We start from the raw sequence: 18179 nt of genomic DNA, 5'->3' as shown, positions 1-18179 counted from the left end.
TGTTCCAGGGCCTCCACCTCCTTTCTGTAGGCCGTCTCGTCGCTCCTGGAGATCAGCCCCACGACCGCTGTGTCGTCTGCAAACTTCACGATGGTGTTCGAGGTTTGAGTCGCCACGCAGTTGTGGGTGTAGAGGTCATACCAGAAGGGGCTGGAGACGCACCCCTTGGGCGCTCCTATGCTGATGGTCAGTGGGGAGGAGGTGAGGTTGCCCACTCTCACCACCTGGCGGCGGTCTGTCAGGAAGTCCAGGATCCAGTCACACATTGCTGTGTTTAGTCCCAGGTCCTTGAGCTTGCTTACCAGCCTGGAGGGTACTATGGTGTTGAATGCTGAGCTGTAGTCCACGAACAGCATTCTCACATAGGTGTCCTTCCCCTCCAGGTGGGAGAGGGCGGTGTGGAGCACGTGTGCAACTGCATCCGCTGTGCTCCTGTTGGGGCGGTATGCAAATTGGAGCGGGTCGTGGTCCGGGGGGAGTGTGGGGCGGATCTGTGATATAACCAGCTTTTCAAAGCACTTGCTGGCTATGGGCGTGAGGGCTATAGGGCGCCAGTCGTTGAGGCTGGTCACTTTCTGCTGTTTGGGAATGGGGATGATTGTTGCTGATTTGAAGCAGGAGGGAACTTGTCGGAGGGAGAGGGACTGGTTGAAAATGTCTGTGAATACGCCTGCCAGCTGGTGGGCGCAGGCCTTGAGGACACGCCCGGGGATGCCGTCCGGGCCGGCCGCCTTGCGCGGGTTGATATGCAAGAACGACCGGCGCACCTCATCCTCAGTGATGGTGAGAGGGCGGTCTGGATCGGTGGGAGGTAGGGGGTTTGGTGGTTAGGTGGGAATGGGGGGGGGGGTGGGGGTGATGAGGCGTGGGGGGGGGAGGAGAGGAGGAGGGGGGAGAGGTGGCGGGGAGGTGTTGGAGGGGAGGAGAGCAGTAGGGGTGGTGGGGGGGAGGAGAGCAGTAGGGGTGGTGGGGGGGAGGAGAGGGGGAGGGGTGATGGGGGGGAGAGGTGGCGGGGAGGGGTAGGAGAGGAGGGGGGGAGGAGGGGTGGTGGGGAGGGGAGGTGGCAGAGAGTGGGGGGAGGTGGGGGGGAGAGGTGAGGGGTGGGGGGGGGAGAGGTGGCGGAGAGGAGGGGGGGAGGAGGGGTGGTGGTGGGGGGAGAGGTGGCGGAGAGGGGTGGGGGAGGAGGGGGGGGCGCTCTGGCAGAGGTGTCAAACCTTGCGTAGAACACGTTGAGTTTGTCCAGCAGGGTGGGTGATATGTTTGGGTTTTGTTGTTTTTCCCCTTTGAAGTCTGTAGCAGCATGGAGTCCACTCCACAGATGTCTGGGGTTGTTAGTTGTTAGGTTGTTGTCTCCAGCTGCTTTCCGTATTCTCTCCGTGCTTTTTTGATTGAGACTCGGAAGGCGTATCGTGTCTGCTTGTATTCTTCAGGTGTTCCGGACTTGAAGGCGGTGGTCCTGGCGTGAACGGCAGTCTGAACATCGCTGTTGATCCAGGGTTTCTGATTTGGCATGACACTGTTTCTGCATATTCTTCCAAGCCTCCTGTGTTGAACTCCTCCCATGCTACTTGGCCAAAGCAGTCTCTCAGGATGTCGTCTGATTGGTCTGACCAGCAGTGGGCGGTTTGGAGGGCCAGGGGCTGTCGCTTGAGTTTTCGTTTGTGCCTGGGAACAAGGAAGATGGAGGCGTGGTCCGATTTGCCGAAGGGGGGTCGGGGTGTCGCCTTGTAAGAATGGGGGATGTTTGTATAGCATTGATCCAGTATGTTATTGCCTCGTGTGTTGAAGTGGATGTGCTGATGAAGGGTGGGCATTCTCCTTTTCAGGTTAACCCTGTTGAAGTCGCCCGCCACTACCAGCGCTGTTTCAGGGTGTTTGGCCTCCTGTGCGTTGATCGCGAGTTGCAGCTCTTTGAGTGCGTTATTGGCGTTTGCCTGTGGTGGGATGTATACTGCAGCAAGGGTCACTGTTGTAAATTCCCTTGGACTGTAATGAGGTACGCACTGAAGCATAACATACTCCAAGTCTGCTGAGCAATATGTCCCGTTGTTGACACTCCAGTTCTTGTTAACCATCAGACAAACACCGCCGCCCCTCGTCTTACCGGATCGTTCAGCGTCTCTGTCCCCTCTGTAAACACTGAATCCAGGTAATGTGATGGCGTGATCCGCTGTTTCAGGTGAGAGCCAGGTTTCAGTCAAACACAGAACGTTACAGCTTGCTATGTCCGTTTGGAATTGTGCCCGTGCTCTAAGTTCGCACATTTTATTTTCTAGTGCCTGAACATTGGCCAGCAGAACACTGGGCAGAGGTGGCCTGTTTGCGCGTCTTCTCGGGCGGATGGTTAATCCTCCTCGTGTCCCTCTTTTCCGTTGCTGTTGTTTAAGTTCAGGAAATTCAGAGAGGTCGGGAGCCAACCAGTCCTGGTTGGGTTGATTTCATGCAATCCTGATTTTTATTACCGCGTCCCTGCTGTATCTGTGCGTGGTGGCGTTGGCGAAGCCGGTACCGCTGTTGTTGCTGTGCCTACGGCCACAGCTGTTGTTGTTGTGGCTGACTGTGTCCTCCATGTTGTGCATGTTGCGTCGAGAACAATGGGCCACTATTCCGCGCTACTGTGCACTTTCTTTCTTGCAAAAGTGCAAATACGCTACTATGTACACTATATAAAAGACACCGATATATACAATAGGTGTTTACAAAGCTAATAGAAGCTACGAAATTATAAACAACGAAATTATAAGAAAAGCCTATATCTTACGGAGCTCTGCAGCTGGTCGCCCTCTCTCTCCCGGCGCCCTCTCTCTCGCCCTCTAGTTTATAGATTATACGATACAACACAACATACTTTATTAATCTGCATTGCATTTGGGAGAAACATTTTGTCCATTGTTGGTGGTAAGGTATGGAACGGTCTCCCGGCCGCAGTAAGGGAGTGCCCCACATACCCCACCTTCAAAAATAAACTCAAAGGGATACACCACTTTTTTTTTAAGTTTAGCTCATTTGCCACCCCCCCCCCCCCCCCCCCCCCCCCCCCCCCCCCCACATAGCCAAGATACCCCCTGCCTTTACCGGCATTGTCCAAGCAGTATACAGTGAGATACAGTCTTGAAGTTAGTAATTATCGCCATAGAATGGAGGCCAATGGTATCGCTGTTAAAAATCCGCTAAAACACACATCTCACGGCGCTAAAATACATGTTGTGCTTCGGGGGGTCACCTCACGATGAAATATCAATCCAAAATGCACATAGGGACGTCTTTGAAGGAAAATAGTCTTAATAAGACTTAAATTGTCTTGTCTTACCAAGATTGAGCTTGAGGTGGTGGGCAGACATCCAGTCACCGATGTCTTTGAGGCATGCAGAGATGCGTGCCTCGATTTGGGTGTCTGAGGGGGGGAAGGAAAGGTAAAGCTGAGTGTCATCGGCGTAGCAGTGATAAGAAAAGCCATGAGATGAGATCACATGGCCAAGAGATCTGATATAGAGAAGGAAAAGCAAGGGGCCCAGGACTAAGCCCTGTGGGACACCGGTGGTAAGGGGGCGGGCTCTGGAGAGAGATCCTCTCCATAAGACCCGGTATGAGCGGTTAGAGAAATAGGAAGCAAACCAGGAGTGTGCAGATCCTGAGATGCCTAGGTCAGACAGGATGGAGAGAAGGATTTGTTGGTTGATTGTGTCAAAAGCAGCGGACAGGTCAAGGAGGACAAGGACAGAGGAGAGGGATGAGGCCTTAGCAGTGTGAAGGGCCTCTTTGACTGCAAGGAGAGCTGTCTCAGTAGAGTGAGAAGCCTTGAAACCGGACTGCAGAGGGTCCAGGAGGGTGGAGAACAGTTTGCTGGGGTTGGACGCAGAGGACTGGATTTCAGAGATGAAGAAGGAGGTTTTTGCTTTTGAGACAGCAGAGGTGAAGTTGGAGTGGATAAGGTTGTAGGAAGAGAGATCTTCAGGGTGATGTGATTTTCTCCATTTCCTCTCAGCTGCCCGAAGCTCTGTTTGATGAATTCGCAGAGATTCAGTCAACCAAGGAGCAGGGGGAGAGGATCGGGCAGGCTTAGTGGTGAGTGGGCAAAGAGAATCAAGAGTGGAGGAGAGACAGGATAGAAGAGTGGTGAAGCCTCCTCAGTGGACAGGGGAGAGAACGGCAGAAGAGTGGGAGTTAGGTGAGAGAGTTTTTAGGTTGTGTTGGTGGTGGTGATAGAGTGAGGGGCTGATGGGAGGGAGATGGGAAGGGAGAAGGTTATACAGTGGTGGTTGTATACAGGAAGAGGGGTCACAGTGAGGTTGGAGGTGGAGCAGGATCTGGGTCTCCGTGAGGGCTAGAAAGTGGAGGGATTAAGATAGAGCATGAGCTGAGATGGTCTCAGTTTTCTTAACAGCTGCCTGGTCACTTTAGCAACCAAACACCGGTGAATCAGGTTCCTTCCAATCAGTGCCCGGAATACACATTTTGACTCACCGGCCAAGTGGCGGGTAGATGGAAAAAAATCCACCCGCCAGGCATATTTCTTGACCGGCCAAAATAATATATAGCATTTTTGTCACATATATCTAGGGCTGTCCCGAATTCCATATTTAGAGCGTTGTCGCTTCAAGGAGATAAATGGATCATAATCAAAGCTTCTCCTACTCACTTTGAGTTGAAAGGACTCTCAGCACCGTCCGCTCCGTGGCTCCCAATTTTCATCCAACTTGTCTCAGTCCGACGTGCAGATATTATTTGCCATGAAATGTGAATTATAGGTGGCCTCAGCAGCATAACATTAGCGGACTTAATTGCCTCCATGCTCGCTGAGCTTGTCAATGAGAGCTTCAAACGTTATAAACAAAGTAAACGACTTGAATTCACTTGAACGCTTGTAAAGTTACTCACACTGGGTTGAAAATTAGGAAAGAAGTGTACGAAGTTTATAAGATGGCCTCTTTCAGTTCCGCAACTCATGTCTGTGTGCTCTGCCTGGTGCTGGGTGTGTTCGTTTGTGCTGATGGCGCATGCCGGTGAGAGTTGATCCCCGTGTTAAACATCTTCTTGTTTTCAGGGACCATGTGTGTGCACATGGTCACACAGTGTTAGCCCGAAGGACCCCGCCCAGCCAGAAAACTAGAGAGACTGTCTCATGAAGCACTCATGTTAGCCGGCTGCGCCCCAAAACACAGTTTTAATTTTACATGATGACTATTTTGGGACCCGCCATGTGGCGGGTAGACCCCTGAGCGCCACATGCCAAACGTAAAATCTAGTCGCCATTGGCGCTAGGCGGGTGTTAATTTCAAGCCCTGCTTTGAATCATCAGATAGGTGTTAGCCATCTCTCAGGTAAATGTTAATCTTTGGGAACATCATGAAAACACACATTTATAACATAGCTTTGCCATTAGCCATTAGCCATGCTATTGTTTAGTTCCGCTTTCCAAACCGGCAAACTGGCTAAGCCTGGCCTAGCATACTGCAAATTAAATCCATTTAACAGTTTCATACATCCTGACCATTTGTACTGCCATTTCAAAGAGATATACTGTACGTTTGATAAATCACAATTTCATTAAATCACAAGATCTATTAAATGTTAAATATTTTATAAATGAGATGAAATAAGTGCATATACTGTAGTTAACAGGCTCTTGTCTCTTTTTTCCTCTCAGTAAAACAATATAGACATTTGAAATAAAAGAGTATGTAAGAAATTTTGCAAATTATGTATTTAATGACCAAAATAAAATCTCCTTTGACCCACTCTTTTGGAATAACTGATCTAGTACTGCATACTGCTTTTGTATTAAGTGCTTCCGAATACAGCCACTGTCTCCACCTCTCCTAACAGAAAAACCAATCGGATTGCTTCCCCGGCCGAGAGCGTCGCTTCAGCTCCCAGTCGTACATCGGCCGTCCGATCGAGCTGGACAAGATCCTGCTCTCCAAGGTCAAAGTTCCCCACAGCTTCCTGCTCCACTCCTACACCCGCCCCACTGTCTGCCAGCACTGCAAGAAGCTGCTCAAAGGCCTCTTCAGACAGGGCCTACAGTGCAAAGGTGAGGCTTCAGCCATAGATCTTCTATTACTATCTAGATGGTTCACCGCAGGCTTCGCCAATTCTAACAACTGGTAGCAGCAAGTCTCTTGAATGCAAATGGTCACGTGGTCACCTCTCCCCAAGTCTCGTTATTCCCCTTCTCCGCCCCCACTTGTTTTCTTCTGTTGACCTCGCAAGCTAACTTGAAATGAAGATTGTGAGTTCCCACAAACTCTGCATAAACCACACATATAAACACAAAGCTGCCCCTTGTTAGCTCAATACAGTTGAAACGAAGATATTCCATTAAAAAAATTCTAGCCACAGATTTAGCTACTACATCAATGAACTTCAGCTTTAGCTTTAGCTAATCGCTCACTGCTAACATGAGTTCCTGTTGCCAAATCTCGCGAGAGTGTGTTGCTGAGATAGAGGCAGGTCTTGAACAAGTACGGTACAATTTTCTCCTGATCTGTCTGAAAAATGCCATTTTAGTGTTCGAATATTCTGAAGATATGTGGCTTCGGAGAATGGGCCGGATATTTACTTGAATGAATATGGGGGCTAAGGGATCTGTCATAATCTGAGATCACGTTGACTTTTCCCATTGACTCAAATAGACTCAGACCTGCCGAAAATCTCTTAGTGGCCATGTCCGTGGAAAGCCACGAGCAAAACCCGCATGCCAAAATGACAAGAAGTGAGTTGAAGTTGGGTCGTCTTGCTTGAAATCACATCGTCTTTGCTTCAGCTCAGACTCTGCTGGGGTTTGTGTGCAGTGGATACACTGACTACAGGGTTGTACTATGTCAACCAAATAGCCATCGCGATGGTGACTTTAATCAAAGTCCGACAAATTAAAATCTCCTGGACACAAAGTCCGGTGAAATTATCTCCCTCTAAACACAATTTGAATTGTAATAGGCTCAAATTCAATTTCCACACATCTCCTTCTTTTAAATAGTCAGCCTAAGTGAATATTTGTATGATGTGTATGTTATATAGCCTACCTTATGTGATGAACGAACCAAATGTTACAATTAGGAAGAATGCGCTCTGATTGAAGGTGCGGCACGGCTCGGTGAGCAGCTTTCAACAGGTGGACAGGCTCGCTGGTTGGATATATTTATTAGTAATTACTATCTATTCATACTTTTTTGACACATTTGCGCTGACACAGCTTACAGATGCACATCACGATGGTCCAATGTAAAAGGCAGGCTGAGTTGGCCCATCGACGATGGTCGATGCCATCATCCATTGTGCCAACACTAACTGACTAACATCAAGATAGAAAAGAACATTTTCCCAATTAGTAGATACTTTTCAATATCGCGACACCTCAAGCTCAACTTCTAGTCACTTCCTGTCAGTAGCGGCTCCAGACAATTGTGGCTGGGGGAGCTAAGGGGGAGCTTAATTATTTACAGCAGGGGCTAACTTTTTCTACATAGACAGTGGTTCTCAACCTGTGGTACAGGTACCACTGGTGGTACGCAGGGCCCCCTCCCTCTCATACATTCATATGGTGGTAATTTCTCAGGTACTTGTGTAAAAAGGTTGAGCACCACTAATATAAGAAATAATAATAATAATAATATGATAGGGTGTGAATTAGGCTCTACTGTTAGACAAGGAGGGCCCACTGCTTTTCCATTGAGAGCCAAATCCCCAACCCAACATTATGCATGTATGTGCTTCAATGAGCTGAAGGCTGACTGTGTATTTAACCCTATGCCACACTGTATGTTGAGACTGATGAGTCCAAGGCTATATGCAGCACACACATTTAGATGGTAAATCAAGAGTTTATATTCACAAGTTACACAAAAGATTTAAAATGTGCTATATTTTAGAGACAAATTAGGGTAATCACTGCATATATGTAAATAAACAGTGCCACATACACAGGCACATCCATTCATCAATAGTCTGTGCCAGAGTAAAAAGAAATAGAACCATTCATATAGACTGCACATATATAACAACCACACCAGTGACACTGTATAGTGACTGAGCTGGACAACAGGCGTTTTGATACTGAAACGGCGACTGGGATGGTAAAGTAGGCCTATAGCTAAAATGAAGCAAACAATGACTTTACACCCAGTTAATTTCCAGGCCGACTCCACATCACGTTACCCCTCTAATAAAAGCCTATAGTGAGTTATTGTCGGAAGAACGTCTAACATAGCATATTTGTTGCTTTAGTTCCCAAGCCGATCAGCTGTCCAAAAAGCGTCTACAAACATGGCGTGGTGTGAATTATCTATAGCCAGCCTACACATGTCTTTTAGCAGAGACCCAGTTTGTCACAATTAAATCCAAGTCCGACAGATTAAAGGTGTTAACACATTGAGTGCCAGCCATTTTTTCAATGCTGTAGGTAAGTTGTGCCAGGTTTTTTTTTGAGGATTCTGGCTCATTTTACAAGAGCCGAGGATTCTTTTCTGTTAAGACTTCGTGAACACCAATCATCTAAAAAGAACTAATAGAATGTGTGCTTTCTCTGTCTAAAAGAGTTAGTTTGTAGAGTTAGTAGTTATGTAGATATTAGCCGTTGAGTACAGCATGGTTTCAGAGATTTTCAGAGAGTTTTGAGATAAATGGATTTTTAGAACCACCTCACGTGCCTGTGATTATGGGTGCCCTTGGGCAAGTCTGTATACTGTTTTGTGTGTGTGTGTGTGTGTGTGTGTGTGTGTGTCTGTGTGTGTGTGTGTGTGTGTGTGTGTGTGTGTGTGTGTGTGTGTGTGTGTGTGTGTGTGTGTGTCTCCAAACTCCTCCCTCCGTAGGTGTGGCTTTGCAGTGTTTTGTCACAGGCGAGTTTCTGTTGCCTCACAGATCCCCAAAAAATAGAAGGGAATCGCAGGAGCGGGGAAGAGGAGAGGAGAGGCGAGGGGGGGGGGGTTAGACACGGGAGAGAAATTCCTTCGCGATCCCCTTCTTCCAATCTTGAGGCAGCCTACTCCGCTCTGCTGCTGCTGCTGCTGCTGCTGCTGCTCCTCTGGGCTGCTGCTGCTGGCGGCTCTCGGGCGAGTCTGGAAACGGGCTCGTTCGTTTCTTGAGGTGTCGGCTGAGAGCTTTGAAGAAGCTTTTGCGATTCTGGTCTTATTTATGCGCAAAGGTACTCGAGTGTGTGTGTGTGTGTGTGCGCGCGCATGTGTGTGTGTGTGTGTGTGTGTGTGTGTGTGTGTGTGAAATCGAAAGAGTTTTCGCCCAGCTATTTCCTTGAAAATTAGAATGGCTTTCTCCCACGGACTGGCTTTCTCTCTGTCTGGAGAGAACTGTCGCCACTTAGTGGTCGGTAAAATAGATTATACACATTCTCTTCCTCCAATATTGATATAGAAGACGTAAAAGGGGTTGATTGATGTCCCACCGTCAAAAAAAAAAAATGTTTATGTAAGACGAGATATCTCGTCTTTGGCACTCAACGGTTGGATTATGTAAGACGAGATATCTCGTCCTTGGCACTCAACGTGTTAATAAGCAATTGGACTGGATGCCAGTGTAGCAGATTTTTCTATAGGTCTTCCCTCCCTCCCGCTGCCCGTTAATTGGTCCCGGCTGTTCAGAGTCCTAATCAGCTGAGTGGGGCTCACGCATATCAGGTGTGTCGGCTGCCCGGCTTGCCCCTTTCGGAACTGCTAACATAGCTTACGCTACTACGCAGTCCCTTGTTAGTACACCGCCAATGTAGCCACCACAGGTCGCTCCGTCTGCTAAATTTTTCAAACTACTCGATAAAGTTTCGCAAATGAAATTTCAAATGTACTTACGGACAGAAAAGGGTTGTGTGAACCTGGGCGCATGATGTAGAAACAATACCGTCACTAATAAACATGTTTAATCCCTCACTGAAACCCGGGTGTCATTTCTTCAAAATGAATCGGCTACAAACACTCGTCTTCTTCTGCGCTGCTGTCATGGGTGGTGCGCAAAGCAACCATAGCGCTCACTATCACTTCCGGCCCCTGGCGGCCGGAAGTGGCACTTTTGTAGTCTTTTGTAGTTTTTTGTAACATGCGCTCAAGCGCTCTGAAGAGTTTTGGAAGCGCAGGCAGGCTTATAGGGGAATAGGGGAAGCTATTAACAAAATTACTGTAATAATCACATGGCTGGCTGTATGTTACTTTTTTTTTATAGCTAAATTATAGCTGAAAGATAAACAATGGAAAGTATAGGCACCGGAAAATAGGGGAAGCTATTAACAAAATTACTGTAATAATCACATGGCTGGCTGTATGTTACTTTTTTTTTTATAGCTGAATTGGAGACATGTACTACCGGCCCCACAATATTTAAAAAAAACATTAATAGAAACACATGACATTAAAAACATTGGCAAAGTCATGACAGATTGTAGAGTTTAGTTACTTTACAACAATATTATTCAAGTAGTACTTCAAAGTAATCATCAGTAGGGAAATAGTAGTAAAAATCAGGCTTATTACCTTGTCCATTAAATTTCCAAAAAGACCAAAGCACGCACTTTTCCCATATCCAGTTGGCAGGACAGCAAATACATTTTTGCGGTATACCAATGCTTTTAAAATTGCCTTTTGTTCCACTTTTAATGGAAAAGGTGACACCTCTTCAATTAACTTGTCAACATCCATATTTCTCACGTGGCGAGGGCTTCTGACTTCATGTGTAATGTGATTGATATAGCGGTTCCGACCGCCAGGGGCCGGAAGTGATAGCGAGCGCTATGTTTTTTTATTTTTTTTTTATTTTTTTTAACCATTGACTTTTAATTTACAACTGTAAGGCAATCATCACAAGTGTATACAACTTCGACAAGCATGAACAGACACAAGGCAGCACATTCACACATAATACAGGACAGACAGGGGGAAACACGAAAATAAAAATAAATAAAATACAATTTAAAATAAATAAAACATAAGATGGCTAGAGACTTGTTAAAGATAAATAGAGGTCTTTGGTAAAATTCGATTTAATAAATTTCAGGGACTTCATGTAGAGTTGGGTTTCATTAAAGTAGCAGGTAAAGATGGGTGGAGTTTTGATAAATTTGGCCTTATGAATAAAGAATTTAGCTAAGATTAGTAACACATTGATCATTAGGTCCAATTTTTTGTCTTCTAAGATTACACCAAAAACAATACTATTATAATCAAGAGCAGGCATTACTGTGTTTTTTCCATTTAACCAATCGATGAATTGTTTCCAGAACAGTTGGGTGTGAGAACATGAAACAAAAAGATGCTCTGTTGTTTCAATATCACCTTTACAGAATATACACTCATTGCTCTCAAATCCAAATCTTAACCTTAAAAATTCACTGGAAGGGTAGAAGTCATTCATTATTTTGTAGTGAATTTCTTTTGTTTTGGGTGGAACTGGATATTTGAAGAATTTTGTTCTCAATCTACATACTGCTGGTTTGTCAAAAATATTCAAAATATTATTTCTACAAGAACGGGCAGTGTATAAATCATTTGTTAGAATAGACCTTGTGAATTGGTTTGAGCACCTTTTATCAAGAAAATGTATTCCATTGATAAAAAGAGTGCTGAGATGAGATCACAACAGAATCTAGCTGTGGCCGGACTGGATAATGATTTAAGCGATTTTCTGTTGAATCCTTTCGTTTTTTTTGTAATTTGTTCTTTGCATCGCGAACACGAAGCCTGCCTGCGCTTCCAAAACTCTTCAGAGCGCTTGAGCGCATGTTACAAAAAACTACAAAAGACTACAAAAGTGCCACTTCCGGCCGCCAGGGGCCGGAAGTGATAGCGAGCGCTATGGTTGCTTTGCGCACCACCCATGACAGCAGCGCAGAAGAAGACGAGTGTTTGTAGCCGATTCATTTTGAAGAAATGACACCCGGGTTTCAGTGAGGGATTAAACATGTTTATTAGTGACGGTATTGTTTCTACATCATGCGCCCAGGTTCACACAACCCTTTTCTATCCGTAAGTACATTTGAAATTTCATTTGCGAAACTTTATCGAGTAGTTTGAAAAATTTAGCAGACGGAGCGACCTGTGGTGGCTACATTGGCGGTGTACTAACAAGGGACTGCGTAGTAGCGTAAGCTATGTTAGCAGTTCCGAAAGGGGCAACTGCCCGGCCAACAGACACTCATTCTCTACCTGGCATTCAGCACAGTGGCAGTCAGAGACTCCTTTCCCCGCGGTCACACACTGTTTGATCCCCGTGTCAGAAAACGAAAATAATGTCTATGCATCTTTTATTCATATCAAATTAAATGTTGAGTGTGTGGTTCATTCACTCTTTGCAAAAACAAAAGCACATTTACCTGGGTCAGGTCAGACACATTGTCAACTGTCAAAACAATCTTCTTTCTCTCTTCTCTTCCTTGTCTCCGAGTCCGCTCAGTGCTGTGTCTGTGTCTGTGCATGCGTGCAGGTGCTGTGTTCAAGTGTACCACTGAGGCTGGGAATTCTCACTCCTACTATGGATGAACAGAGCACCAATACATCGATCAGTGGATTATTTCTTTAATTAATTTATATTTTTAGAATCAACTTCAGAATATGTGTGTATTAGCCTAGTTTAGTTGTTATAAATTAAGTTTTAGTTTTTCTCCAAAGAAATTTCCATGGGGGGCTTAGGGGGGGCTTGGCTCATTCCAGGGGGGGCTCAAGCCCCCCTAGCGCCCCCTTGCCGCTGTGCATGCTTCCTGTATCTGTGCCACGTAGGGTTTGCCACTGTCACACCCACTTAGGAGATTGGTCAGCCAATGAAGTTTCATACCATTGACAGACAGCCAATCACAAGATGATGACCACGCCCATTTAGGAGAGTACCATTTCTTACTATTGGCGGACCCTGGAGTGGGGTGTCTAAATTATCTGTCTCTGATCAAACAAATAACATTTAAAGCTTTTTGTGTCCTGCCATTTGCGTTTTCTGTACCATCAGGTTGGTATTGTCTTTCATATCTTTGTACACATTTAGAATAATGTAAACGTGTAGGCTAGTGTATGTAGAGACAATATACAACACCTTGACATGGGACACAAAAACAGGACTGGACACAGTAGCCACTTAGTGGAAAGAGTCTCTCATTGCATTGCATTGGACAGGACGGGAACATCATTTAAGCTGGCGATGGCAGCTTAGAAGCCCAGAAGGAGGCTTGTGACCAGGAGGTTGCTAGTTTGAATCCATTCAATCAATCAATCAATCAATCAATCAATCGATTGTCCACCCTTCCCCACACACACACACACACACACACACACACACACACACACACACACACACACACACACACACACACACACACACACACACACACACACACACACACACATATAACACACATAATGCTATGAATGTTCTCCCTCTCTCTTCCTCAGATTGTAAATTTAACTGTCATAAGCGATGTGCCCCAAAAGTACCAAACAACTGTCTGGGAGAAGTCTCTATAAATGGAGGTGAGTTTCATCCTAGTCAAACGGAGGTGAGTTTCATCTGAGTACACAGACATGCACGCACACGCACACACACACACACACACACACACACACACACACACACACACACACACACACACACACACACACACACACACACACACAGTCTATAGATCTGTCTTTGGCCCATAGAGCTTCAGAGTCCGGGCGCGGTGTCAGACATGGTCATGGCGGACGGTTGTCTTGATGACCATGACAGCGACAGAGGCAGTGGCCTATTGGATGACCTGGAGGACGCGATGACATCAGAGGGGGGTCTGCTGCTGGAGGCGGGGCCTGGAGACCTGTGTGACCTCCACGACCCCGACCTGGACGAGTCCAACCGCGCCATCAGGTACTAGTTTTTTACTAGTATGAGTTTTCACAGAATAGTCAACTATTTCAGTGGTTCTCAAACTTGCACATCAAGGTCCAATAAACTGACACAAATTAGACTACGGACCCCCATTTGATAAGATTTTTTCCGAGGGGCACCCATCTGATAAGAGTTTAGCTTTTGTGACCGCTCTCCCACTCTCCTGGCCCTGTCTGGCAGGAGCCTGGGCTGCGTTCCAATACCCATACTTGTACTTCTTTCTTGTAGTATGTACTGCCGCTGCCCTCACAAAGTATGGATTGTAGTGTGTAGCATGCATGCAAAATGCATACTATTGGGACACACTACATCTGTCGTCACGTGAGCTTCCTGAACTCCGACCTCTTGCTCACTTCCGCCGACGTCCGCAGCGCCACATTTGAGTTTTTTTTTTCTTTTTTTTTTATTCAATAAACAAAGTTTGGCAATAACAAACAGTACATTATACAAAAAATTCAGACTAAGCATTTACAAAATTGGAACAGACAATCAAATAAACAAATTGCTGTTATATTGTAATGTATGTTGTTTCTAATAAACTGATGTGATGATACTTACATGCAGTCTCATTCTTAACAGTATAATAACGTGCATATTTCTGTCAGTGTTTTTATCATAGTTATTGACGTGTTCACGGCGTCATGGAGGTGGGCGTGGATTATACATGCAGCTCAGTCAGTGCGACGTAACTCCAGTAGGTGGCGGTAATGCACAAAAAGTTGTTTGCCAACCGCCATAAAACATTAGAAGAAGAAGAACTTCCGCTGCGCAAAGGATTGTGGGGAAGTTTGGCTGGCGCAGCATGCATCGATGCATACTCCGAAATAGGAGCTGATGTAGTACAACATACTGGTACTCTTGGCATACTGCATCTGACATACTATGTATTGGGACATACTAATTCTTTTTTTGCCTACTAAATAGTATGGAAGTATGGGTATTGGAACGGGGCCCTGGTGTTGGGCTCTTTAGGCTGATTGGGTTCACCTGGGCCAGCTGAACTCATTGGGCTTAATGCTGCGTTTGTTTATGGCTGGAGGTGGCAAGTGGCAAATGTGTCATCTCCGACCTACTGTACGTGCGTTTGAGCTTCAATACTTCAATTCGCAAAACCATTGATGCTAATAGCATTGGCTATTAGACAGCTAACAGCTAATACAACATTAATGTTTAATTGTATGGGTTTACAAAATAACCCTACAGCCAGAGGCAGAACTCGCCATCTTCAGCTCGGAGTCTTCACTGAACTTCCCTACAGCTGTGCAACAATCTCTTACACTGGCGACAACTGTCACCAAAAGACTCATTCTGAAGGAATGGAAGTCCTCCTCTTCACCTTCTTTTCAGGTGTGGCTGATGGACATCTTTGTTATACAGATGGAGAGACTCAGGTCCCTGAGATCCAAACTCACTTAAAACGTTCTCAACTATCTGGGAGCCATTTTTGGCCTACTTTGACGAGTAACTGAGGCTAGGGGTGACAGATGGCTCGCCCGGCTGGTATCTCATGGACCCCTTGCTTGGGATCCCATACACATTATCTCTTACGAACACATAAGCACCTTATGCGACTGCTAGCACCATATTGTAATGTTGAATGTCAATGATGTGTTTTCTTCCCTTTCTCTTCCTGTGTCTGAGCCCTTTTTGTCTTGTATATTGTTCTATAAAATTTTTAAAGTAAAATATATATTAGGGCTGTCAATCGATTAAAATATTTAATTGCGATTAATCGCATGATTGTCCATAGTTAATCGCGATTAACGCACATTTTTTTAATCTGTTCTAAATCTACCTTAAACCGAGGTAGGCTACCGAGGCTACTGAGAGCTTTGTGGAAAGATGCACTGTTGTATTAATATGGATAGTAACTATTATCATTAGTATGGGTAAGTATTTGGCCATTGGTAAATTGTTATTATTGCTACTAGTTACTGGTAATACAGATCTCTCAGGCTGCACTGTGTGAAGTTAATTGGTGCTATCCTCTACATCTCTCGAGCCACAGACAGGAGCAGCTGCGTGCATGCTCTCTCCCTGCTCTCTCTTTCTCGCTTTCTCTCTCGGTCTCTCTCTCTCCCGTTCTCCATCGGTCTCTCTCTCTGGTCTGATCGCCCTCCCTGCTCTTTCTCACTGCCTGTCTGTCTGTCTCGCTCGCATTCACTGCCTCTCTCTCTCCCTCTCTGTCTCCCCCCCGTTCTCCGTCTGTCTCTCACTCTCTCTGCCATGGTGAGAGATGAGACAGACGGGGAGAGCTGATGCGCTCCCTCTCTCTCTCTCACCCAAAATGCAGGACATCTTTCTCAATTTGAAGCTGAACTTGCCATATACCCTAGTTCCTCATTGCGCAGCTCGCGAGACGATGGCGGCTCTAGACTCTTTCATTGGCGGCTCGCAGCTGATATAAATAATACAATTACTGTCAAAACAATTCCCTCACTGCGGCGTCAAACTTGCCAGGTTTGTGGCTCTTTGGAGCACCAAATGGGGGTTGAAACTCACCATATACCGGTAGCCTATCTGGCAACACTGCAAACAAGCCAATGCCTCGTGGAGGGATTGGGTCAGTCGGAGGGAGCAGAAGAGTGCTTCAGGTGTGAATGACAGGGCGTATTGTTGCAGCTGGCATTTCCTCGTTAAGACGAAATGCGCAAGCTGCAACAATCGAGTCACGTTAACCCCCCTCCCAGCGTCGGAGTTTTAACGATAAGCAAAGCAGCTGTTTAGCCTACTGAGCTGGGTGTGGAGACCAGGAAAGCACAGGCTGTTTACTGAGCTGGAGGTGTGTGGAGCTGCATCCCAGTGAGAGACAGACTGGAGATCTTTATCTTTATCTTTATCTTTATCTTTATCTTTATCTTTATCTTTATTGTTTATTGAAGCAGGGACAGTACACAATAAATATTGCACCAGAGATAGCTAAAAGCTAATTTGCATCTGTAGTCCCTGGGCACACAGAGTCCTGTGCACACACAGTACATATCAAATACAGCAATTAAATGAAAATCCTAATGTCTAAACAATCAAGAAACATGACAAAAAATGATACTTACTATTAGCAAGATACAACATATACAATACGCATAACAGTAAAAATAGAACACATAGAGGTAGATAGCAATCCACTAAAATCACACATTGGCAAATGGTAAAAAATAAATAACATAGCACAGAAAGAAACAGTATATGAGGCCACACCAATGACTATAGGTGGCCGCAAGACTGACCCTCTCTCAGCTACTTCTTAATGGAGGATTTAAAACATCTGAGGGTACTACAGCCCTTAATTACTGCTGTCAGGGTGTTCCACAGCATGCCCGCCTTAACCGTGAATGCAGATTGACTAAATTTAGTCAATCTAAAAGGCACGCAACAGTCCCCTCTAGTGGAGGCTCTTGTTCTCACACTGGTGTTGCGATTTGTCACTAATTTGTTGAAAGGCGGGGGGCAAGGCCGTGGAAGATCCTATACAACAAACAGACATTTGCCATCAACAGAAAATTCTCAAGAGTTAGAAAGTTATATTTCTTGATGATGTCACAATGATGATAACTGTTGGGCCTGGGACCAAGTAGTGGCACAGTAAGACAGATGTGATAAAATGAAAGAATGAAGATACAGTATCACCGCATCTGTGCTCAGCTGACATCAAATTCATCTAAATTGCCGAAGATTACGTTTGACAGTCCCTGCAGTTTTCTTTATGTGCTTTTTGAAGGAGAGGTTGCTATCTAAAATAATACCCAGGTATTTAAACTCCTGGACAACCTCCACTCTCTGACCCTTAACAAAGATGTCAGGTGGAGGGGTGTTATTATGCCTTATGGAGAAATACATATTCACGGTTTTAGAGACATTCAAGGTCAGGCAGGACTCAGGAGTCGTTCAGCCAATTAGCTAACTTTTCCATAGCGACTGTGAGCACAGATGCAGCTTTCTGTTTGGAGTCAGCGTGTACATAATGACCGTGTCGTCCGCGTACATTTGTAACCTCACATCTGTAAAGATGTGGGGGAGGTCATTTATGTACACACCGAAGAAGACAGGACCCAGGACCGAACCTTGGGGAACCCCCGTAGAGCAATCTGAGAGTGGGGAAGTATGACCATTGATTCGGGTACAGTGCTTTCTGTTGTTCAGGTAAGATGTCATCCACTTCATCGTATGGGTCGAGATATTATGTCTGGAAAGTTTTGATAGCAGTACATTATGGTTGACTGTATCAAAAGCTTTCTTCAGGTCTATGAAAATAGCACCAACTACTCCTCCTTTGTCCAGCATGCTCTTTATTTCCTCTACAAAGTAACAGTTTGCTGTTTCAGTGGAGTGTTGAG

General features: G+C 45.6%; 1 protein-coding gene across 1 annotated transcript in view; it reads left to right on the top strand.

Moving 5' to 3' along the window:
* The window catches only part of prkd1 (protein kinase D1), a gene marked incomplete at both ends in the record, with an annotated part of 226015 nt that overhangs the window by 112587 nt on the left and 95249 nt on the right, over nt 1–18179 (top strand). The window contains 3 exons of the mRNA XM_083634163.1: nt 5827–6034; nt 13374–13451; nt 13623–13824. Coding sequence (XP_083490289.1) covers nt 5827–6034; nt 13374–13451; nt 13623–13824 — 488 coding nt within the window. The remainder of the gene's footprint in view (nt 1–5826; nt 6035–13373; nt 13452–13622; nt 13825–18179) is intronic.

Source organism: Poromitra crassiceps (assembly GCF_964638095.1).
Source record: "Poromitra crassiceps genome assembly, chromosome: 3".
In the NCBI taxonomy this organism is placed as follows: Eukaryota; Metazoa; Chordata; class Actinopteri; order Beryciformes; family Melamphaidae; genus Poromitra; species Poromitra crassiceps.
This window is presented reverse-complemented; position numbering and strand designations above follow the sequence as displayed.